At 43.0% G+C, this 25,467-nt stretch overlaps 1 protein-coding gene across 1 annotated transcript in view; it reads left to right on the forward strand.

Annotated features, from left to right (window-relative positions):
- The window catches only part of KIF5C (kinesin family member 5C), a 156,577-nt gene that overhangs the window by 67,313 nt on the left and 63,797 nt on the right, over positions 1-25,467 (forward strand). The window contains exons 5-10 of the mRNA XM_059166812.1: positions 4,166-4,214; positions 4,468-4,523; positions 5,205-5,292; positions 11,520-11,644; positions 14,274-14,378; positions 14,739-14,887. Of these exons, the coding sequence (XP_059022795.1) occupies positions 4,166-4,214; positions 4,468-4,523; positions 5,205-5,292; positions 11,520-11,644; positions 14,274-14,378; positions 14,739-14,887 (572 nt within the window). The remainder of the gene's footprint in view (positions 1-4,165; positions 4,215-4,467; positions 4,524-5,204; positions 5,293-11,519; positions 11,645-14,273; positions 14,379-14,738; positions 14,888-25,467) is intronic.

Genomic DNA, 25,467 nt, shown 5'->3' on the forward strand with positions numbered 1-25,467 from the left:
GTTTTCATTTTCCTTTTTGTATGTATACATAAAAGATTTTTTATCTATTTTAAATGAAATGCTATGGTAAGCAAAGCCATAGTTATTTAATGACTCAGGTGAACACTGAGGAAATATCAAAGTAAAATAAAAGCCTTATTTAGGATAGAATCATCTTGATAGTTCTCTGAATTCTACCCTTTACCCAGTGGATCTCTATAGATATGACTGGAATGTGTCCATGATTGGGTTAGGACAGCATTTCCCAAAGTGTGTTCCATGTCCCTCATATTATTAATAGGTGGACTATCAGGGAAAAGGCTAATGGGGCGAAATAAGCTGGGAGAATGTTTTGTTGAACAATGTTAAATTCATCACAAGTTAAATATGCTATTATGTAATCCAGTTCTACAAAGAGGACATGTAGCAGATGACGTTTTCCAGCTTCTTTGACTGTGTTCATATTTTTCCCCTCTTGAGGTATGATGGACTAGTGTTTTGAGGAGTATGCTCTGACAAGTGTTGGTGAAGGGTGTTATCCTTCCTGGTTTTTGTTTTAGTTTTTATTTTTTTATTTCATTTTATTTTTTAAAAGATTTTATTTATTTATTTGACAGAGAGATCACAAGTAGGCAGAGAGGCAGGCAGAGAGAAATGGGGAAGCAGGCTCCCTGCTGAGCAGAGAGCCCGATGCAGGGCTTGATCCCAGGACCCTGAGATCATGACCTGAGCTGAAGGCAGAGGCTTAACCCACTGAGCCACCCAAGTGTCCCTGAATTTTTAAACCAGAACCTCGTTGCAACTTAAATTTGAATTGAAAGAGAAATTTTTTCTCTTAATTACAGCTGTTAATTTATAACATTGGATATTAGGGATACATTCATTGGAACTCATTTGTTTTCACCGGACTGAAAGTCACTTGTTTAAGCAAAAAGAGGTAGTTGTTACAAGATACAAAATTTGTTGGTAAGCATGGGGCACGGAGGTTGTAGAAAAGCAAGAACTCCAGACCCCCCCCTTATATAAATTTTTAAATTAAAAAAATTGAGATATAATTCATATAATTCATGTACCATAAAGTTCATTTTTTAAAGTGTACAGTCTGGTTTTTAGTATATTTCCAAAAATGTACAACCATTATCACTATCTAATTCCAGAACATTTTCATCACCCCTGAAAGAAACCCCATCCCTGTTACAGTGCCTGCATTTCTGTTTGCTTGCTTTATCTTTCTGGGGGGGAGGCGGGTCGGGGGAAAAGCCACCATGACAGCTCCCATTCCACATCCCCTACTCCCATTTCCTAATTCCCCAGGGAAGGGGCTCATTGGCCTAGCGTACAGTTGGGTTGCCCCCAGTCTGATAAGCTGTTTGCAGGATGCACATGGCTGGCTGGGTCCTCACCGCAGCAACTGGGAACAGTGTGGACAGGGCGTGCGGAAGAGATGGGGTCAGTTCCAAGAAGAAGACTTGGAGCAGAGCAGATGAGCCAAGAGGCTGACCAGCCCCTTTGAGGCTGGGACCTTAGTGCACTAGGCCCATCCTTTTAGAGATGAAGAAACTGAAGTTTCAAGACTTAGTGCTGGATGATCAAAGTCACATATCAGGTTATTGGCAGAGCTAAGATTAGACTCTTGATCTGACCAACCTATGTGCGGCACCTCTTTCATTATCTTAAACTTCCGCCCTTATTTCTGCTATGTACCTTTCCTAAATTATATGAAAACAAGGCAACAGCTGTTTGCCTTTTATAAATTAGATCCAGGAAGTCTTTTTACTTCTCATATCTTTTCCTTCCGTTTGTTGGTTAACACAGGTTTCTCCTCCTTGCCAGGGTTCTTTATATCTAAGGATACAGAAGCCTCTGGCTTTGATGGGATCAAGATTTAGGAGCTTAGTACATCTTTAAGGCCGTGTGCATTTAAATACCTTAAACTCCTGTAGGGTTCTTATGGGATAATCCTGGAGTAAGATGTTAAACCAATTACTGCCCTCAAAATAGGGTCTTGTATTAGAATCTTATTAAGATAAAAACTGCCCCAGCATGGTGTGGGGGAGAAGGGGGGGTCGGGAGGAGAAGGAAGAGCCCCCAAGTCTTCAGGGCTGAATTTTACACCCTGGCTTCCTCTTCTGCATTTGTAGTTATGCTCACTTACTTCATAGATCATAATTGCAAGTGGGCAGACTAGCTCTTGACTGTTCCGTGTTTTGAACCGAGTGGTGACGGGCTTAATCAAGAAAAAGAGGCTTGATTAAAGCAGTTTTGAAAATCTGTTCCTTAAAGTGAGCCCCATAGAGGCTTTAAATGTTATTTCCGAACATGTTATTTTCTTAATGTAAAACAACACATATTTATTTTTCTTCCACCTGGTCTCACAAAGTATTTGAAATGGCGCGCGCACACACACACACACATACACACGCACGCACAAAACCACAATCGTCCCTCCCCGTGCCCCAAAAGCAGCCAGTATCTTCTGTGGTAAAAATAAATTAATAAATCAGAGGGGTTTTTCTCTTCTCATATTAAATATGATTAGGATTTTAATTGCCATATTAGCTAATATGTAATTTATGACTGCAATCTATGGAAATAAGGACACATGTGTACATCTCTAAGATAACAGAAGTCTTCATGAAAACTAAACAATTTTGAGATGCACAGAATGATTTGGAACCATGGTTGAGTTGGCTACCGGGAGGCTGAATTAGAAATGTGTAAGATTAGAGGCCAAACAGACCCTAGGATTTCAGCCACAGGGAGAAGTTTTCAGGAGCAGTGAGTCTTTCCAAGGTCAGCTAGGTCTGTCTATGACGCACACCGCTTGGTGACTGGGGAGTTTGACAGATAATCTGGCAAGATCAGGTTGTTAGGCAGACGGGCAACTTGGAGAGGATGCCCAGCAACACATTCCAGTGTTCGAAGCCAAGACCCCAGATCCCAGAGAAACGGGGAAGTCAGGAGGCTCCAGGACACAGACTAAGTAAGGAACTGGACTGAGGGGTAAGGACTAGTGCTGGGTTGGGGAGGCTTCGCTGCCCCTGACCAGAGGTTCAGAGCTGAGATGCAGGGGTGAATTTCACCTGTTGAGTTACACCCCAGCTTTACAATTGTTTTTTTCAACTTCTTTTCTTTCTCAACAGCTTGTTTGTCGATTCCTTTGTTTAGGTTTCCAAAAAAACCCCATGAACATGAGGGAAAGAAAGTTGATCTGGGAGGTGGAAGGCAAGTGTAGACAGAGTGCAGAATCCTAGAGAGAATTTTTGACATCATTAAGTCCAATGGCTTCATTTGACAGATGGGAAAACCGAGGCCTATAGTCCTAGTTATATGTGAATTAAATCTCCACGGTCACATCTCTAGTTAAAGTTGTTCTCAGGTGTCAGGTAGTGTAAGAACCACCTAGGGAATTTGGGAGCCAAATTCCTTAGTTCTGGGAGATTCTGATTAGGAGTTGTGCAGTTGGGCTCACACCTTTGCAGTTTCAACAAAGGCTGTGGGTGATGTTGACGCAGGCAGGACTGGCACTGGGCTCTGGGAATACCCGATTAGAAGGCTTCCTTTCCCTCTCCCAGTGGAGTCTTTCTCTCATTAAATCCCATTTTGTTCCAATCCCTCCTGGCCTCCCCAAAGCTGGCCACCATCAGCAGCCGTCTCCCCGTTACCCTGAGCTCTTGCAGCTCTAAGCAAACTGCTCATATCCCCGTCCCCACTTCCTTCATGTGAATGTTTTGGACCTGGTCTGGTAAGGGGGTCAACATCCCACATGAGGAGATGCCAACTGATTTCAACAACTACCCGCCAAGAACGTTTTCTGTTCCAGGCTTTGTGCTACCTAGAAGTTTGCTTGGTGCTCATCATGCGTGAAGGGTAGAGTCCATCTGTAAGTGGTTGTCTAGCGCACAGTGTAAGGAGCACCTGAATCAAGACCACAGACCACAAGACCCACTGTACTGCAGGGAGGGGTCCACCCTGAGCAGGGGCCCTCAGAGCAGGCTGACCTAGCAGGAAGCAGGAGAGCACAGAGTCGAATGGGGCTCTGCTGCAGGCTTCTGAATCTAGCTTTCTGCCCCCCGCTCCTGCTCTTCTTAGCTGTGCATGACAAAGGCTTTTATGAGTTCTAATAATGACATTCTTCAAATACAGCATGGCATTCCTGTTTCAAACTCCATTTGTTTTTAACTAGGTTTCCTATTTTGAGATCTACTTGGACAAAATCAGGGACTTACTTGATGGTGAGTAACCTGAATATATGTCCTCTATTTGTTTTTTAACAAGGTCCAGGAAGGGTGAAGTGATTCATAACTCTTCTGCTTAAGGAATTAATGAAAATTTATAGAGATGTTTTATTACCTTTATGCTATCTGCTTATTCTCAACCAAGGCTTAAAGAGATTATTAGATTTGCAGATCTTTGGTAACAATTTCCTCCAATACAGAATCTTTAACTTTTCTTTTCTCCTCTGCCTTTTGTCATCCTTATTTTCAGTATCCAAGACGAACTTGGCTGTTCATGAAGATAAAAACAGAGTCCCGTACGTAAAGGTATGAGGAAAACTTGATGATGCCATTGACTTCTCTCTCAGCACTGTTACAAAATATGCCCAGAATATTGTTTTAGAGTGTATGTAGGTGTTTCATCATGTTTTTTATATTTAATATCATCTGGATAAAAAATAGACATTTAATTTCTTCAGTCATATCTGTGTGTGAAAGTGTCACAGAGGTCTAGTCACATGAGTAAGAAGTGGTGAAGTGAACAGATATTTATTATTCACATGTCAAGAGGCTTTGATAGTGGAGATAATTGTCTATACTTCGCAGGGAGAGGAAGCCTATCATAGCATTATGCCTAGAACTTCAAAGTGACTAATTAAAGTTGGTGGCTCACATGAAAAGCAAAGCAAAATCTCATCCATTTCTTTTTCTGTCCCTGATTTTCTTTATTTTCTGTTTCTACTGCTGTTGAGTATGTACAGGTCCTTAAACATCTAGGAAAAAGGGGACATTTCTTTTCTGGTTTACTTCTGGGTTTCTTTGGGTTTTAGCAGACTCCTCTTTGATGTAGAACTCAAGCCATAAGCAAGGAGGAAGAGCTGTTGGATCCACATGGCAGCCTTTCTCTTATTCTGCACCTCTTGAGGAAAAATGGGAGAATGTTTAGCTGTCTTCAAATAGAGTTGCTTTCCAGTTTCTAATGGTGAACCTGATCTGACTATCTTCCAGGGGTGTACCGAGCGGTTTGTGTCAAGCCCTGAGGAGGTCATGGATGTGATAGATGAAGGCAAAGCAAACCGACATGTGGCTGTCACAAGTAAGTGTGGGTGGTGTTTTCTCAAAGCCTGTCACTTGGGATACAAGTGTATTTCCTTGGGACAACAAGGAAATAATGCCAGGGAAGGTGTTATAAAGCAGTGGCCCGGAAGCAAGCACACGGGAGTGTGCAGCACAAGAGTGTCTCAGCAGGTTGAGGGAGGCATGCCTTCCGCCATGCAGGAAGCTCTTGGGAATGCTAGGTGAGGCTCGCTGGGCCCTGGTAGCCCCCTCCCTCTGGACCCTGGGGGAAACCATCAATCAGCCAAGGAAAGGGGACTAAAAGCCAGCTTCTAAATGTATTTTAACCACATTATTATTCAGGTTAAAGAAAATGCAAGCCAACAAATTTTATATGCTAGCCATACTGTGGAAGGAAACCTCTTTAGATTTCTTCCCTCTGTAAAAAAGGAAAAGAAAAGCAAGGAGCTCAGAAAGTGGAGCTTAGAGCCTCATTGAAAACCTTCCTTTGCTGTGTTAGTAACAAACAACATGCAGGCCAGCGTGTTGACCTTGCAGTTCCTTCCTTGGCGTGCACACACATCTCCAGGAAGCGGGTCTGATGTTAGAGCAGCAGTAGCTCTGGCCCTCCGTCTTTGGGCTGTCTCCTTTTTAGGAATATGAACAAGTCAGAGTGAGTTCATAGGAAGAGCTCGGGATTTCTAGCTTGGAAGAAAGAAAAACTCTGAGGAGAACATAGGGACGGTGTAATATATTTCTTAACATGTTCATGGTGCTGATATGCATGAAGTCGGTTTTGCTTTGTATGAACCACATAGGTAGGCCACCCAGGATTGTTGAAGTTACCAAGAGGCAGGTTTTGACTGACCATGAGAACTCCCTGCTCCTGATAGCTGCCCCCAGGAAAGCCTGCTACCTGGAGGGGCCAAGTTCTCTGTGTGGCATACAAGAGATGGAAGCATCGGTTGGTTGACTGGTATAGCCTCTCTGTCTCTTCTACCAAAGGCTCTGTGATTCTGTCATCCAATACTGTAACTCTCTACCTTTTCTCTACCCCAACATCCTATCAGATGATATTCACATGTGTGGCAGATTTTATAGGTGAGCCTAGACATGTATACAGCATAGGTTAAATTCCATGTCTTTCTCTTCTGCCTCCACATAAGGCTGATATTCTCATAGTAATAGCGTCTTGTTTATAAAGAAGTTATTTGTTTGAGGAGTGCCTGGGTGGCTCAGTGGGTTAAGCCTCTGCCTTTGGCTCAGGTCATGATCTCAGAGTCCTGGGATCAAGCCCTGCACTGTGCTCCCTGCTCAGCAGGGAGTCTGCTTCCCCCTCTCCCTCGCCTGCTGCTCTGCCTACTTGTGATCTCTCTTTTTTCTGTCAAATAAATAAATAAAATCTCAAAAAAAAGAAGTTATTTATTTGATTTCTTAAGCTATTTTTAGTCGTAAATTATTCATAGCATACTTGACAATCCATCTTGGCCCTTGGTTCAGAACTGTAGATGTTCGACATTAATTATTTTTCTTATCATTGTGGTAAGGTGGTTTTAAAATTACACATAACATAGAACTTACCATTTTAACCAATGGCATTAATTCCATTCATAGCGTTGTGCAACCATCATCACTGTCCGTTTCCAGAATTTAATCATCCCAAAGCTAAACCCCATGCCCATTGAACAATACCTCCCCATACTTCCTCCTCCTAACCCTGGTAACTGGTTTACCACTTTGTGTCCCAATAAACTGGGTAAGTCTAGGTACCTCATATAAGTGGAATGATAGAAGCCCTCTTGTGACTGGCTTGTTTCATGTAGCATAATGTCTTCAGGGTTCATCCGTGTTGTAGCATGTGCCGGAATTTCCTTTCTTTTTAAAATACTGAATAATATTCTATTGTAGGTATATGCTACATTGTTCATTCACCCACATATAGACATGTGGATACTTCTGTTGCTTCCACCTTCTGGCTGTTGCAAATAATGCTGCTGTGAACATGGATGTATAAATATCTGTTGAAATGTCCATTTCCAGTTCTTTTGTGTATATATACAGAAGCAGAATTGCTGGATCATATGTCAACCTACTTTTAATTTTTTCAGGAACTACCACATTGTTTAACATAGTTTAACGTTGTAGTTGCATACCATTTAACATTCTCGTCAACAAGAGTGTGTGTGAGTTTCAATTTCTCTACATGCTTGCCAAGGCTTCTTAGTTTCTGTTTTTGTTTTAATAGCCATACTAATGGGTGTGAAGTGTTATGTCGCTGTGGTTTCAATTTGCATTTCACTAATGACCAGTGATGTCTGACATTTTTTTCATGTGCGTATTGGCCATTTGTACATTGTCTTTGAAGAAATGTCTGTTTAGGCCCTTTGCTCATTTTATAATTGGGTTATTTTTTTTCTTGTTGATTTATAGAAGTTCTTCATGTATTCTGGATCTCAGTTCCTTATCAGATATACAATTTGTGAATATTTATTTTCTCTCATTTTGTGGGTTGCCTTTTCATTCTGTTGGTGCTTTCCTTTCATACGTAAAAGTTTTAAATTTTGATCAAGTCCAATATATCTGTTTTTTACTGTTGTCACTGTGGTTTGGGTATTATTTCTAAGAAATCATTGCCAAATCCAGTGTTGTGAAGTTGTCCCTTATGTTTTTTTCTAGGTTTTATTGTTTTAGCTTTTACATTTAGGTTTTTGATTGTTTTTGAGTTAGTATATGGCCTAGGTGAGAGTCCAGCTTCATGTTTTGTGCTTGTAGATACACAGTTTTCAGCTTGGTAAAGAGACTGTTTTTTCCCCATCAAATGGTCTTGATACTCTTGTTGAACATTATTTTACCATTTTTATGTGAGGGTTTATTTCTGGGCTCTCATTGGTCCATCTCTGTGTTTGCCTTTATGCCAATGCCACACTGTCTGATTATTGTGGCTTTATGATAAGTTTTGAAATCAGTAAGAGTGAGACCTCCAGTGTTCTTTTTCAAGATTGTTTTGGCTGTTCAGAGCTCCTTGAGATTCCTTAGGAATTCAAAATGGACTTTCCTATTCCTGCAAAAAATACAATGAGGATCTTGATACAGATTGCATTAAATCTCTAGATCACGGGGCGCCTGGGTGGCTCAGTGGGTTAAGCCGCTGCCTTCGGCTCAGGTCATGATCTCAGGGTCCTGGGATCGAGTTCTGCATCGGGCTCTCTGCTCAGCAGGGGGCCTGCTTCCCTTCCTCTCTCTCTGCCTGCTTCTCTGTCTGCTTGTGGTCTATGTCTGTCAAATAAATAAGTAAAATCTTTAAAAAAAATAAATAAATCTCTAGATCACTTTTGGTAGTATTGACATTTTCACGATGTGAAGTCTTCTGATCTATAGACAGGAATGTCTTCCCACATAGAGGTGTCTTCTTAAATTTTGTATTTTTCATTCTTTTTAAAAATTTTAGAAGATTTTATTTGTTTTTAAGTAATCTCTACACCCAACATGGGGCTTGAACTTTTTTTTTTAAGATTTTTATTTATTTATTTGACAGACAGATCACAAGTAGGCAAAAAGACAGGCAGAGAGAGAGAGGAGGAAGCAGGCTCCCCACTGAGCAGAGAGCCCGATGCGGGGCTCGATCCCAGGACCTTGGGATCATGACCTGAGCTGAAGGCAGAGGCTTTAGCCCACTGAGCCACTCAAGTGCCCTGGGGCTTGAACTTTTAACCCCGAGATCAAGAGTCACATATTCTACTGACTGAGCCAGCTAGGCACCCCTCATTTTGTAGTTTTTAACATAGATTTCTTTTACTTCCTTGGTTAAATCTGTTCCCAAGTATCTTTCTTATTCTTTTTGTTGATATTTTATTTCATTTATTTATTTTAGAGAGAAAGAGAGAGAGTGTGTTAGTAGGGTGGGGCCAGAGAGAGAATCCCAAGCAGTGGTAGAGCCTGACACCGGGCTCAGTCTTATGACCCTGAGATCTTTGCCTGAGCCAAAATCAAGGGTCGAATGTTTAACAGACTGAGCCAATCAGGTGTACCTCTTTTTGTCAAAAATTTAAATGGAATTATTTTCATTTCAGATTGTATATTGTTAGTATATGGAAATGCAACTGATTTTTACGTATTGCTTTTGTATCCTGCAACTTCTGCTAAATTCATTTATTAATTCCAACATAATTTTTGTGTAATCTTTAACTTTTCCCCCCATATATCCTGGAAAGATTTTTTGGCAGGCCACCAGAGGAAGCAGGCTTTATTCACAAGTTACCTCCAGAAACCAAAAAGACTATGTGCCCACTTTCAGCACCTCCTGTCCTTCCTGACTTTCAGCACCTCCTGTCCTTCCTGACTTTCAGCACCTCCTGTCCTTCCTGACTTTCAGCACCTCCTGTCCTTCCTGGGTCTCACATTGCTCCAACTGGGGGAAACGAGGAGATGTAAATTGCCTTTTGGTTTTCCAGAGCCCCAGTCTTTCCCCTCCCTCTGTGGTCTTAGAAATTCAGTAGCAATACTCTTTTTTAATTTTTTTGGAAATGCCTGATGCAGCTACTTAATAGCAATTATGGGTGAAGGGTATGAGGGGAAGAAGTTGGGTGAGTAAGAGTGATGCACAGAGAATAGGAACATAGTCTATCAAAAGGCCTTCTGTCTCGCCTTAGTGGCTTGATCCTTCGCTGGTTGCATTTCTCTTCACACCAGATCACACCTTTCTGAACTAGAGGGGGGATTTCCACTACCAGTCATGGACACAGCCCCAGAGCCATGAGATGAGCTAGTCCAAACTTGGGCACATTCCTGGCCCAGAAAGGCTTAAAGTGATTGGTCAGGCACATTTTGCCCCCCATGTATATCTTTGCTGTTTTTCCATTGAGTTCAGGGGCTATAATTTCTGGAGCAATAGTGGGATATGTGATAGGAATGTAAAACTTCATGTCAGACTCATAGTTGAGGAGATCATGGATATACCAGCATTTTCCAAAACACTGAGGCCCTTCCTTGTTGGACTCTAGTTGGAATCAATCTTTGTCTACATTCTTGTTGTTTTCTACATACTGGATAAGTATGTAGATAAAGTCTGAAGATATTCCTCTTTGAGTCCTGCAGCCCTGCACCCCAACTCATGATCTGGAGGTCTAGCATTAGTCTTCAGCCATCTTGAACAAGGGTGCCTCGAAAGTTGGTTTTAAGAAATGATTGCTAGTAGGGGTTGAAGAAGACCATCACTGAGATCTCTCCCTGCCTAGTTAACAGAGACCAGGGGCCAAAAAGATTTCTAGTACTTGGTACTGATGAAGCATATTTAATCTTTGAGATCTTTTATGTGCCTAGTATGGGTTATAGAACTGTATTTAAGGGGAAAAAAAAAGTTTTAAATCTTAAGGTCATAATCCTTCCTTAAGAAAGCTTGTGGTATTATGGATAAGGCAAGACTTGCACACATGATGAAGACAGAATACACTGGGTTCTAACCATAAAGACAAAGCCTGAGAGACTGAAGGTGAAGGGGAAGGAAGCTGTGAGCTCTTTGTTCTTTTCTTTTCTTTCTTTCTTTCTTTCTTTTTTTTTTTAAGATTTTATTTATTTGAGGGAGAGAGCACGAGCGAGCGAGCACAAGCAGGGGGTTGACAGAGGGTGAAAGAGAAGTAGACTCCCCTCAGAGCAGGAAGCCTGACACAGGGCTAGATTCCTAGGACCCTTAGATCATGACCTGAGCTGAAGGCAGATTCTTTTTTTTTTAAGATTTTATTTATTTACTTGAGAGAGAGACAGTGAGAGAGAGCATGAACAAGGAGAAGGTCAGAGAGAGAAGCAGACTCCCCATGGAGCTGGGAGTCCGATGCGGGACTCGATCCCGGGACTCCAGGATCATGACCTGAGCCGAAGGCAGTCGTCCAACCAACTGAGCCACCCAGGCGTCCCTGAAGGCAGATTCTTTACTGACTGAGGCACCCAGGCACCCCAAGTGTGAGCTCTGTGAGGCCAAGTATCCGGCTGGAATGAGATGTTCCAAAACATGGGGGCTTCAGGCAAAGCTAGAGAATCTGTTATCTTGAACCATCCACTAAGATTCTTAATTTCTTTGCCATGTGAAGATACTTTAAATCTCTTATTGTCTTTTTTAAAAGAAACCGTGGTCTCAGATACTTTTTAAAATTGGCTGGACTTACTTTAAAAAGTGGAGCTATATTGAGCATAATTTGTTATGGTTTTTAGATGAGAAGCTTGCTACCTAAACTTATTATTCTTTGCAGAACAGTAAACTATTTTCCTTTTCAGACATGAATGAGCACAGCTCTAGAAGTCACAGTATCTTCCTGATTAATATTAAACAAGAGAATGTAGAGACGGAAAAGAAGCTCAGTGGGAAGCTTTATTTAGTTGATTTGGCTGGGAGCGAAAAGGTAATTGGTTCCTTATTTGTATTATCTATAATTTTCCCTATTATTTGCTTCAGCGTGCAATGGTATAATTTTTATACTCTTTCCATTCCCTGGTTTTAAAGAGCTTTTAAAGTTTCTGGTATTGTGCCAAGATAATATTAAATTTCACCTTCAGTTCTCTGCTCTCTTTTCTGGTCCTGAAGTCCCCTATTCACGACATAGGAGGTGCTTTGAATGCCAACTTGGATTTATGCTTAATAGGCCCCAATGAGGACATTAGGCAAGTGTGGTGTGCGCTTAGCCTGGTAGAGGCTGTTGTGTAAATGGGGGAGGGACGTGTCTGTTTGCTGAAAGGGAAGATCCGCATGTTGCACCAGATTCAAATAGGCCAGAAACATACTTTGCCATTGGACTGTAACTGTCCTGTCCCCACACATTTGTTTGCTGACAGAAGATCTGGAACCTGGGGCTGTTCCTGGGTTCTCTGCTTCTGTCTGTGGTGGGTGTGGTCTGACGGGGCTTCCTGTGGGCAGACTCACTTCCTTCAGGCCAGGAGGCCAGTAGGCAGAGGTTTGGTCAAAGCCCTGCCCCTTCTCTGGTTTTGTCGGGGTTCTCTTTTGGCATCTGTCCCATGCTTTCCTAGGCACTGGCTGAGGCCATACTCTAGAGCAAAGAACCTCCTAGCTGCCCCCTCCCAGCCTCACCTCCATAGCACTGCCAGAGCTTCCTGCTGCCACACCCTTTTTGGGGGCACTGCTCCCCTCCGGCGACCTCACAGAGCGAGTTCCTGTACACAATACCATGTGGCTTCTGTCATCACTGACACTGTGCTGACTGGCCCCAGAGGCCAGCCCTGAGGCTCGGCCAGTCTCCAGGACTCTGTAATTGATCCCCACTTATTGTTCCCCGCCGCTTAGTTGGGATACGCCAAGTTATGGCCACTAACATCTGCGTAAGTAATGGCTACTTGAAATGTTCTCCTGTACACATCTGTAAAGCCATGAGCAGAGTCATGTTCCAGGATGTTCCTGGAAAATGATCTGGCTGGGTATCTAACATTTTATGGGTGCAAGCTTATAACTGTAATTAAATAGACATGCACCAGAATGGGAAGACAGAGCAGAACCTTTCAGTTCTCGCCTGGACATTGGCAACCAGGCCTCGCCTTGCTGCCACAACAGCACTGTGGCTCTGGGGAAAGAGCGTAGTGGCCCCTTTGTGCTTCCGAGTTTGCTCTCTTTCCCTTTCAAGCACAGAGAGGAGCACTTGGGCCTGCGTGCCACTGGAAACAGCTTAGTGCTGGCGGTCGAGTGTGCAGGCCTGTCCTCTGCACAGTGTCGTGGTTATTGCTTAGGATATAGGCACTTTACAGTTGTGGTCCTGTACCTTGTTTCTTTTGCTCACATCTATACTCCTTTGCTCTAGACGTGTCCACATGTGATCTACTCGGATGAACTCCGGGCTTTAATCCCCAGCTCCCCTACATGGTGTTCTTGCCTTGGGCTGCCGGTGGACCTTTCTGGAGCTCAAGGTTTCCATGTCTGTAAATGGAAGACAGTTGTCCCTGTCTCGTATATTTCGTGGCGTTAAGGTGCTCCGATGTGAAACCACCTTAGAGCATGCTGTGTGAATAGGCTGTCGCTGGGGACCCAGCAGCAGTATTATTTCTCTGTCAGCAGTGGTGTCCGCACACACACAGTTCACAGAGAAAGGAGTATCTCCAGTGTTTGAAAACACTGCCCCCTGGATGTGTGTTCCTTTCCATCCCTCGTGGCTGGCGGTCTTTGCACAGTTTGCGTTCCCTTCCCTGCTTCCCTCTCTCCCGAGAGCAACGGCTCCTCCTGCCTCACTTGGCCGACCAGCCGAGGCAGGGAGCACGGGTGTTTGCCTCTCTCCCAAGGATCTGTAAACTGCTCTCTACCTAGAGCCGACGCTGTCAGTAGGAAATTGCCAGGAATAGCACAGCAGAGGAGGGACAGTATGTGGTCCCTCTGGCTGCAGAGGAGAGAAGACAAGTTGACCACATAACATCGTAACATACACTTTCTTGACTTTGATGCCCCTGAGTATCTTGCCTTTTGGACGGTGGTTCCCCTTCTCCTTGCTACTGGAGTCAGTAAGTCAGGGAACAGAGTCAGTCAGGCAGGGACAACTTCCTACCACCTCTTGTCTTTGCCTGAAGTTGGAGCTTATAATGTACACTTGCCCAGTATGTCCATTCATTGTGGCCAGGATGGTGTTTTCGTGTCATGCTTTCCTTTCCCCTGGGCTCCCTCCGGTGAGGAGGCTGTGGCTCAGGCGTGCAGGACCCCAGCCTTTCTGTGGTGACAGCACTCTTGGATCCTGGTTTCCCTCGATGGATGTCCCCCAGGGAAGCATCTGCAGCTCTACCATTAGAGGCATTTCAGCCATTCCCCTAAAACCTAATTGAGAGGAAAATGACAACAAGACAGAACAAATCCCCAGCCTCAGGCACAAGGGATGGTTTGATCAACGTGATTCTTACTTACTTTTATTTTGTCTTGCGTTCCAGGAGAATTCACATCGGCCCCCCTCAATCCCCAGCCCTGTGCCCTCCCGTGAATTGGAATTTTCTGCTCTGTGCTTTTGCTGCCCTGCGCAGCTCACTGCTTTCTCTTCTCTCTGGTAGGTCAGCAAGACTGGTGCCGAGGGAGCTGTTCTCGATGAAGCTAAAAATATCAATAAATCTTTGTCTGCTCTTGGAAACGTGATCTCGGCCTTGGCAGAAGGGACAGTAAGTGATCCTATCCCCATCTATTGAATGATATTATGAGAAGCCGCTTTTTGGGTCTGTGTACACTCTTTGCCACATATCCCAGAGATTAGTTTGTTTTTCTTTGGAAAGGAACAGAGGGAATCCTGGCTGTAGACATCCTACTTGCTGGGAGATCTAGTCCATTAAAATGTGTGAATGGTGATGCTAATTTCCCCAGGCCCCAGACTGGGCACTCTAAACTTTGGCCAAATCCAAAGACTGGGCAACAAATTGTTCTACACATGTTTCTAAGTCCAGTGCCCCCTTTGCTAACTTGCTTGTGTTTTCTCTGTGAATGGACAATGGCTATAATAGCCAATACTTTTTTTTCCTAAATAGAAAACACATGTGCCATACCGGGACAGCAAGATGACTCGGATTCTTCAGGACTCTCTGGGTGGGAACTGTAGAACCACCATCGTTATTTGCTGTTCTCCCTCTGTCTTCAATGAGGCTGAGACCAAGTCAACACTGATGTTTGGGCAAAGGTGGGTGTGGTCTCTCACTCCGGTGCTCTGAGTGGTGAGGGGTTAGCGTCAGTGAGGAAGTGGAGGGAGTAGCAAGCAGTCCGTTAGGAAATTGCACCTAGCAGGTGTTGCCTGTAAACTTGAGGCATCGCTGACTGAGACCAAAAGAATAATTATGTTTTAAAAGAATCTGCAGGTATATGCCAGTCAAGGGTATGATATTTTTAAAGAAGTGCTTGAATGTATTATAGATGTGACTGCTGGTAATTCAGTGGAGTGTTGCTTTTGGTCTTCACGGAGTTAAATCTTATTTTGGGGTTCATAGGATTTCAAGTTTGTGTAGCTCAAGACTGATAGCTTCCTTTAATTCCAATATTTGGGATCCATTACAGAGTCGCTAATAGAAAAACCAGAAACTTGGATGAATATGGAGTGATTGCATAAATATAAAAGGGGGTGAGGGAAATCCTCATATAAACTTGGGAGTGGGAGGCACACCATGGATACTGAGGAGAGGGCCCGGCATGGTGGCAGCCCTCTTCCCACCTTCACAAATGTCTAGATATCTGAGAACTCACAGGTGGGCAGCAGGACAGTGTGGTAATCCTGAGACAACATTCATGTGTGTGGGTTAGTGTGGGCCTTCCTGCCTCTCTTGCCCAGCCCACTCTGCTGCCCAGAGCCTGTCTCCTTCAGCCATGGACCCTTGGTGCCAGTTCAGCATGTGGGTTCCAGTGCTGCCATGCCCTTCAGTTCTGAACAGTTGTGTGGTCTTCAGACAAGTCACCAGTTCCTTGCAGGCTTCACCTGGCTTATTTGTAAATGGATGCACACAGCACTCCCCCTGTCTTCCCCTGGGACTGTGTTGTGTGGTCATGTCTGAGAAATAGTTTAAGATGCCTAGAGAATGGACGAATCAGGGTGGGCATGCCGCATGGGGAATTGTTAGGGCCTGTTTAAACTGCATTAAACCCCAGTCATTTCCTGAACCCACAGCAGAACATAGAATTATGCAGTCATGGCACCTGTGGGATGTCTAAATAAATAATAATTACATTGAAATGTTGTAGAACTAATATCTTTTAAACTGGGTTTGGGTCCTTTACTTCTCAGATCACTTCCTTGAGTAGTCAAATGCTTAGGTGCACAGATTGCAGGAGGATAGCCCTAGAAGGGTCATGGGATACCTATAAACCAGCACCTGCTTATGGGAAACACGGAATACTGTGGTGATCATCTTGCCTGTCCTGTCTCTCCTGGTTTCTTCACCTTAAGCGTATTTTCTCTGAAGACATGTTTGAGCAGACTAGCACCAAATGCATTTACGGAGGAAACTTCTCTTTTAAAAAAAATGTCTGACTTGCGAAGTAAAAATAATCTGAATCGTTGCAAGCGAGGGCTGTCCTGGGGCATGGGCTGTCTGTCTCCAGGTGCTGCTGTGAGTGGGCGTTTGCAGCTGTCTGTAGGGAGAGTCTCACGACCGTCCTCTTTCTTCTGACCTTAGTGAGGCAAGTGTCAGCATCGTCATGATCACGAGTGCCCAGCCGCAGTGGTTCCTATCTCCCCCATGTACAGAGGATGACGTGGAGACTTAGACTCTAAGCCATTAGGTGCTGCACCTGACCGCACATACCAGTAAATGATTAAACGTATAGGATGACATAGAATGGGGATTGTAGAATATGACCCCCAGCCTCTTCTGTGCAAGTTCCTTGATCAGGATCCTTGATGAGCACAGGCCTCTGGGTCGGTAATTCCAGTTTGGAAGCCAACTTCTGTTACTGATCAATTCCTCTCTCTTGTTTACTTCTCTCCAAGCCTCTCTGTCCTCGTCCATAGGGAAAACTCGAACGCCTACCTCTGAGAATTATTGGGAGGATTAATGAGATGCTTCAGTTTTGATATAGCGCAGGGGTGGGCTGGCATGTGACAGGGGTTCGGCGGTTGCAGGTCTCCCTTTTCAACAGTGCGCAGTCTGGGAAGGTCATAAAACAAATGGGAGTGCCCGGAGTGGAATGGAATGTCTGGGACAGACTGGGGAGAAGGGGCCGGACTGAGTGAGGTAGAGCGAGAAATAAGTTCCTGGAATGAAAGACTAAAGAAATAGTGATACTAATTTGGGATTCCAGGAAATAAAAATAAAATGTCAATTCTCTTTTCAACTAAAATCGATTAGTCTGCCATTTTTAAAAAAAGATTTTATTTATTTATTTGACAGCGTATAAGCAGGGGCAGAGGGAGAGAGAAAAGCCGGCTCCCCACTGAGCAGGGAGCCCAATGTGGAACTTGATCCCAGGACCTTGGGATCATGGCCAGAGCTGAAGGCAGACACTTAACCGACTGAGCCACACAGGTGCCCCTGTCTGACATCTTTTATTAGTCATCTGGATACTAGGCTCCATGAGAGCAGGGACTGAGTTTTATCATCTGTGTCAGTCATCCCAACAAGCATCCAGCACAACTAGTATACAGTAGATGGTCATTCCATAAATGCTTATCCAGTGAATGAATGGATGAATTAAATGCTTATTGTGTAGGATTCCTTAGAATATTAGGGCAGGTGTTGAGCTGTGACACCATTATGTCTAGAAGTTTGGTTAGGTTTAGATCTGGTATGTTTTCCAACCCTGTAATTTGGTTCCTCACCCTCTATCCCTGAGTTAGTTAATGGATTCTTCAAGGACATCTAACTTCTCTATGGGGCCCATACCTGCTTTATTGTTAAATATACGCATTGAACCCAATTACACAGCAGACAAGAGTCTGAACATCGGATTAGACATGGTATCTGATAGCTAATGAGATTAAGCACTTTGAACTCAAAAAAGACTGCTGGGCACATCTCAAATTCAGTGTAACGAGTGTTCATTATGCTCTTGTTGCAGGGTGGCCAGACCTTAGGGCTGTACGAGTTTCCTTCATTATTCCTATGTGGTTTTTCAAGGACATGAAGCAAGTCTGTGTTTCTTGCTAGGCTATTTTACTATATTGATACCCTGAATAGAATAGTATATTTTTTGAAGCAGTAGAAACATGATAAGTGTCTACAGATGCCTGAGGGCAGCCTCCCAAGTCAGCAGTCTTTAGGATTCTAGATTAGGTACTGGAATTAAAAGGAAAAAATGCACACAGTCTATTTCTTGGTTTCAGTGATGAATTCTGGCTCTTTTATTTAGTCAGATTTGTGTCTTTTGGTCCCCTGAGTGCCCGGCATTGCACTATTAAAGAAGTAGAAGCCATTTTCTGTGTTCTCAAAGAGCTTTTAATCTAGTTAAGGAGGGGACACTTGAATTTCTAGGCAGCCGAGAGTCAAAAAGCTGAACTGTGGGAAAATAGAACACTTCTTGCTTTTAAGGAATCAGATACTCAAATTAGAACACTTTCATTGATTTTTTTTTTTTTTTTGGCTTCCAGCATTTTTTTTTTAAGTCTTTAATTACTCTTCCAAGGTACTTTCATAGCACATTTGAAAAGGATATTTGTAACTTTTAGAAGTGTGAACTCAAATCACCCAATTATCTTGGAAGCCTATTTAATGTACCTTGATGGAGGAGTAATTCTGAAAGAAAAGGGGGCCCCCCTGGGGGCAGACTGATCTGTTTGGAGTAGGCCTGAATCAGCACATCTTTGACACTAAGTTTTGACTGATGTAGCATGAATAATTCAAAGGCTTTATTTGTATGTTATATGTAGAAGGAGAATTGGTGATTTGGGGAAAGTAATATTATTCTCTTTCTGAAATGACCCCCCCCCCTTTTTAAATTCTGCCACCTCTTGCCCAGTTTCACCGAAACAGTTAGTCCTGAATGGAGTGCATGCAAAACTCAGTTCACCAGATCATGATAACAAGTTATATGCAAGGGTAAGAGTGAGCACTTTGGCCAAGGCAGAGCAGACCCTTAGCTATACTTTTGACATAGAATGGAAAAAAGTCTCAGATCACCCCTCGTTGCAGTGCCTGTGACTGAAACACCATTAAGGTTAATTTGTGCTCTCGGAGGGAGATATTCTGTTTATGACGGAGGTTTAACCAGGCGCCACATCCTCATCCAAATCTGTCATTTCTCACTGTTTCTTGGGAGACTGGAGTCTCCCAAGACTCTGTCCAGAAGACACAAAATTTAGAGCTTTTTAATTTTTCATTCCCTTAACCCCCCGCTCGCAAGTGAGGAAAATGGGCTCACCAGGAAATGGGAAGATGCTCTGCAAGAGTCATGTTTCCAGAAGGAGGTTAGGTGTTTTATGTGGAGACTAAGACTCAGAACACATTAGAAGCTATCATGGTTTTATGTGTCAGCTTGGCTGGGCTGTAGTACTCAATTATTGAAAAAAACATTAATCTAGGTGTTGCTACAAAGCTCTTTGTGGATGAGATTGACATTTATGTCAGTTGACTTTAGGTGAAGCACATTGCTCTCCACAACCTGGTGGGCCTTACACAATCAGTTGAAGGCCTTAAGAGCAAAAGCTGAGGTTTCGTAGAAAAGAAGAAATTCTGCCTCAAAACTGCAGCATCTATCCCTGCCTGAGTTTCCAGCCCCCTAGCCTGCCCTGTGACTTTTAGACTCTCAAGTCCCCATGATCATGTGATAAATACATGTTGTAAGGTATAATGGAAGGAAAATGCTGAAAGTAAGAGGTAGGAAGATACCAAGAAAACACATCTTTCTGGCTCTCTCAGGGAGGCCAGAGTAATTAGAAGAAATTCCTGTGATATGTAGCATGTTAGAACTATGTATGTAGTTCTAATCCTAACATGCTATGTATGTAGCATGTTAGGGTTAGAACTACGCCCAGAAAGTACAAGTAGAGGCAATTATTGAGGAGTGGGGTGGGGGTGGGATTTATCATGCAGAGTGATGTGAACTGAATGGCCCTAGGATGTCCCCTCTTCCAACAAGGGCTTGATTCAAGTGCCAAATTACGAGAATGCCTGTAGTTGTCACCCATGGGGCCTTAACCTCAGTGATAGAGATGGATGTGGTTGGCAGTCCTAGATACCTGGACCTATGCTTCCGAACATGTAAACTACAAAATCAGGGACAGAGAGACCTAGAGGTACTGGGCAGGAAATGACCAGGGGGCAGGGTCTTCCTTCCACTCCTCAATGAAATATGTCTAAGAGTCCTTTTCTGACTGTCTCCCTGTGGGGAAACTCTGTGGAAAAGGTACTGTGACCTGCGCTCTTTACTATGCTTGGTCTAGGGTTCACATTTTCTTCCTTTCTTTTATTTTTTTAAAGATTTTATTTATTTATTTGAAAGCGAGAGAGAGAATAGGAGGGGGGAGGGGGAGATGGAAAGGGGGAAGCAGGTCCCCCCTCCCCGCTGCTGAGCAGGGAGGCTGGTGGGGCTCCATCCCAGGACCCTGAGATCATGCTGTGAGCTAAAGGCAGATGCTTAACCAACTGAGCCAGCCAGTCACCCCAGTTAACATTCTTTTTCAAAGGTGGTTAACATTCATTAGCATTGAGGTCTTTTAAAAACTGGGTCCTGGCTCCCTTCCTGTGAGGAAAGGAGGATGTTATATCTGGGGCAAGTCTGGATCATATATTATTTAAGCTGTGCTTGGCTCTCTGAAGCAGACAGAAACAAAGAAAAACTGCAAAACAGAAATCCTGATAACTGTACCCTGAAGATTTGGCTTATTAGTGCTGAGCAGGTCTTGCTGGTAGGGTATATACTTGAGGTTAGTTAAGGTCTTCCCCTAAATAGCCTTGGTTAGGATTTTGCTCAGTATTTGCTATGGATATAACCGTGGAATGGGCATTTATTTCTATATACAGCTTGGGGGCTCTGGCTGAAAAGCCTGAGGATGTTTAAGAATGAAGACTCAAGACACTCCTCTGTTCCTTTGGGAGTGATCCGGTCACACTGAGATTAACACATGTTGTCACAGTGGGATAGACGTATAAACACGATGAGTGAGCAGAAAATTTATGGCTAGAGTAAGGTTCCTGCAGATCACTGGTTTGTTTCCTGTATCAGGGAGATAATATCCCAGGACTGTAGGGGCTGGGTGGTATTGCTTGTTGCTCTCTAGCTTCACATAGGCAAAATCAGAAAGCCCGCCTTAGGAGCATTTCTCACTATTTGTGGTCCCGTTGATTTTGCTTCCTTGTAAGGTACCCGAAATTCTTTGGCAACCAGGTTAAAGAGTAAACACATGTGTGTATGCTCACACATCCCTGAATTGTGTCTAGAACACATCCTTGAGTGCTCATGATCCATGTGGATTCATGGTATTTGAATGGAGTCCAGATGTAATGCTGTTTAGTGTGATTATAGCTAGCAAGTATATGGAAAACCAAAATGAAAGAGAAAGAATGTGAAAGTTAAAAGATACTTGGATGTGCTCTACAGTGGACAAGGCAAAAAAGCCAGTGTAGACCACTACCCCACCCACCTGATGGCAGCAAACTGAATGTTTGCACAGGAGGAAAGGGAATTAGGTATGAGTAGCCAAATTAGACAGGACCTAATGATTAGGCTTCTCTATTCTGTAAATTTCCCTGAAGTTCAAGGTAAACAGCAAAAGAGATTGTAGATGTTCAACATCTTTTTGCTCTAAGTCTTTTACGGAAATGAGAGACTGAGATACGCTTTATTCCACCTTGTAAGGTTGGTTTCAACATCCTAGATGGAATGTTTGTTCTATTTAGAAGAAATAACTCCAGGCACAGAGATTCAAGTATCTTTCTCAGTGACTCACTCTAGTTGATTCCATGATCTAGAAATTCTTGTATCTGACTTGATTCCTTTCAGTATCACTTTCTTTTCTTACCCTTTTTTGGTTTATTATAACATATGTATAATAAAATCCATAAGCTCAAGTGTGCAACTCAATAAATTTTTACAAATATATGTACACATAGAACTGTCACCCAGCATCCTAGAAGCCTCCCTACTGTACCCTCCCCATCAATACCCACCTCTGAAGGGTAAGTGTCATCCTGACTTCCATCAACATAGATTACTAGTGCCTGTCTTTGAACTTTATATAAATAATAACATACACTACAGTTTTGTGTGTGGCTTCTTTTATGCAACATTGTATCCTTAAAATCGACTACATTGTGAAGTGCAGTAGTAGTTTCATTTTTCATGGTTATATTTCTTTGTATGAATATAGTATATGTGGTATCTATTTTACTGTTGATGGATATTTAGATTGTTTTCATTTGGGGCTGTTACAAATGAAGTCATTATGAAATTGGTTATCATGCTTTAGGTGAATATTGACCTCATTTCTGTTGGTTATGTATCTGGGAGTGGAATTGCTCATAGATATGAGATATTCAGCTTCAGCAGATAGTACCAGAGTTTTCCCAAATGACTGGAAAAATTTATACTCCCGTTAGTAACACCTGAATGTTATAGTCTCTGCACATTCTCACCAACACTTGGTATTATCAGTTTAAAATTTCTAGCCATTCCATTGGGTGAAGGTATCCTTATTATTTTGTTTTACATTTCTTTGATGGCTGATGATGTTAGGTGACATTTTGGGGGTATTTATTGACACATCTATTGTAGGTGCCTATTCAATCGTTGCCCAGTTTTTATATTAGTTGTCTGCTTTTATCTTATTGATTTATAGGAGTTACTTTGGGCAAGTCCTTTATCAGATACATGTATTGCTTATATCATCTTCCTCTTTGTAGCTTAAGTTTTAAGTTTTTGGTGGTGACTTTCAATGAAGAATGTTTTTTTTTTTTTCATTTTGATGAAGTCAAATTTATCTTTACTTTTATGTCCTATTTAAGAAATCTTTATCTACCACAAAGTCTTAAAGATATTCTCCTGTTTTGTTCTAGAGCCTTCATTGTTTTACCTTTCACATTTATGTGTAAAATCCACATAACCAAAAACCATTTTTATATGGTTTGGGGGAGTACATAAAGGTCACACATACCCTTCCCCCTTGCCCCTCCCCCCCCAATCACCATATATTGAAAGGACCATTCTTTCCCACTGTGTTGTGTGGGCACCTTGTTTAAATCAGATGATGTCGTAGGCTAGTGTCTGTTTCTGAATGATCCATTCTGTTATTATTCTTTTTTTTTTTTTTTAAGATTTATTTATTTATTTTAGAAAGAGAGTGCATGCAAGTGAGGGCATGCTGTGGCAGGGGGAGGGGCAGAGGGAAAGGGAAAGAGAATCCAAGCAGACTGAGCACAGAGCTCAGGGCCGCATATGGGCTCTATTTCCTAACCCTGAGATTGGGACCTGAGACGAAATCAGGAGATGGACACTTAACCAACTGCACCACCCAGGTGCCGCCATTCTGTTTCTATTCTAAAGTTTCTGTACTATTCAGTCACTTTTAATTACTGTGACTGTGTAATAAGTGTTGATATTCTGTCCTCTTTGTTTTTCAGAGTTGTCTTAGTTATTCTTGGCCTTTTTGCCTTTCTCTTACAAATTTTAGAATTAGGTTGTCAATTTCTAAACACACACCCCAAGCCTCCTGCGATTTTATTTGAGATTATTTAAAATTTATAGAGCAGTTCTGGGGAGGATTGGCATCTTTTCCAATCACTGTTGACTGGTTTCTTTATATTCTACTTCCAGTGGATGGAAAGGCATGTTCTGTCCCATTTGGAACTAAAATGAAGTCTAGGGCAGTAGCATGAGGTAGGCTTTCCCACCATTGTTCTGAGTTCCAAATTAGAGTTGGGTTTTATATCTTCCAAATGCTTCTGTGGGTCATTTCTGTATCATTTTTTGCACTGCTTTGGGCCCTGGGACAGTGACCTCTCTGGAAAAGTGCTCTCTTGTCTCTGGCTTCAAGTTAGGTTCTGCCAGTGGAAAGGAACATGGATCAGAGGAGGGGATCAGGAGAGAAGAAAGTGAGGTCAGGGTATAGTTTCTTGGCTCTTTCTTTGCAGGAACACTTGAGTTGGCTGTGTCCCCAGACTAAAAGCTGTTACAGATGTCACCGGGCAGCCACCTTCTCATAGGTCCCTGTCTCTGTGCACCCTTCAGCCTACACATGGTGATGGCCCCCCAACACCCATCCCATCTTTGGTAAACTCTTCCCAAATTATGCAGTTTGAATGGGCCATCTATTTTCTGCCAGGACCTTGATCACTATGAAAGTGGAAGAAGAAGAATTTTCTGAACAGCTTAAAAGGACTTTGAGGGGCACCTGGGTGGCTCAATGGGTTAAAGCCTCTGCCTTCGGCTCAGGTCATGATCTCAGGGTCCTGGGATTGAGCCCTGCATCGGGCTCTCTGCTCAGCAGGGAACCTGCTTCCCTTTCTCTCTCTCTGCCTCCCTTTCTGCCTACTTGTGATCTCTGTCTGTAGATAAATAAAATCTTAAAAAAAAAAAAAAAAGAACTCTGAGAACGAGGATCCGTTATACCAGTGATAACCTTGCTGCGTCTTCTCCCAACACTCTCCTTCTGGCTCACCCTGCCTGGATATAGCATGAGGGCTCTATCCTTCTCTTTGTGGTATCCTTGGAAGTCATCAAGAGACTCATTATGGTGTAAAAACTAAGACCAGTAGCCTCCCCATGGAGCCTTTAAGTGCCCACAAGCATTTTAGCCATACATGAGTCGTCACTTCCTTAATCACTCAGGTGATGATGCTGAACTGTTTGTGCTCCTTCTGCGGAGCAGACACGCCTCCGCCCATGGATGTTAGAAGACGAGGTGAGAATGGCAAGCTGGCATGGACTGCAAGTAGGAAGAAAATTGCTGCTGTTTGAAAAATTAGACTTGGAGCCCTTCTGGGGATAGAAGCCTGAAGCTACAGTGAACGATGGAGAATTTGACTAATTCTTAAGTGGAGTCTCACATTGACTTCATTTCACTCCTCTTTTGACAGTTGGGTTATTTAGTTGTCTGCTTTAGGAATTAATTTTTGGAATGACATCTGTAGCCCTGGTGGGGGCTGGTGAAGTTTCTCTCCCTGAAATAGAAATCATGTCCAAAATGTCGTTTCATGACAACAGTAATTAACCTGAATCACGCATCAGATAATGCTGGCAAATATGACAGTACAAGAACTTGTGGGAGTTTAAAATGGAAAAGGGAAGAGCAAATAAATCAGGATATCACATTTTTAAATGAAGTTTTCACCTTCTTAAGAAGTAAATAATAAATGGAATTCTGTCTTGGTCAGTTTCCTTTATAATCCGAAAGTCTGCTTGTGTGTTCATTTGTGTAGGTCAGCTAGAAGCTGCCACTGCCTTCGCTCTCATCACTTGCTCCCTTGAGTAACTTGTGGATCCACACAGACATCCACTGTGGCTTCATCCCCCTCCCCCAGCCATATGCCCTAGAAAGTCACTCCTATCTCTTATACTGGAAATGATGAAATGGTGGCCCTCAGACATGTTTGTTTGCCCTAGCTGTTATTTTGGGGAAATTGTTTGAAATTGAGAGATACAAATAAAAACATTCAAGTGCTGACTTCCCTTGAAACATGGGATGAACTGAGAGTAGTGGGCCCTCTGCTCCTACATGGTGACAGCGGCCTGTGATGAGGGGGTCATGTGCTCAGAGGGGAGCCGTGGTTTCACCTGGCTGGGCCTGAAGCCATTAAGTGACCCACCCTGTTGACATGGTTCAGTGCATTGGGGATGATTCTA

Source organism: Mustela lutreola, chromosome 3 (genome assembly GCF_030435805.1).
Source record: "Mustela lutreola isolate mMusLut2 chromosome 3, mMusLut2.pri, whole genome shotgun sequence".
NCBI lineage: Eukaryota > Metazoa > Chordata > Mammalia > Carnivora > Mustelidae > Mustela > Mustela lutreola.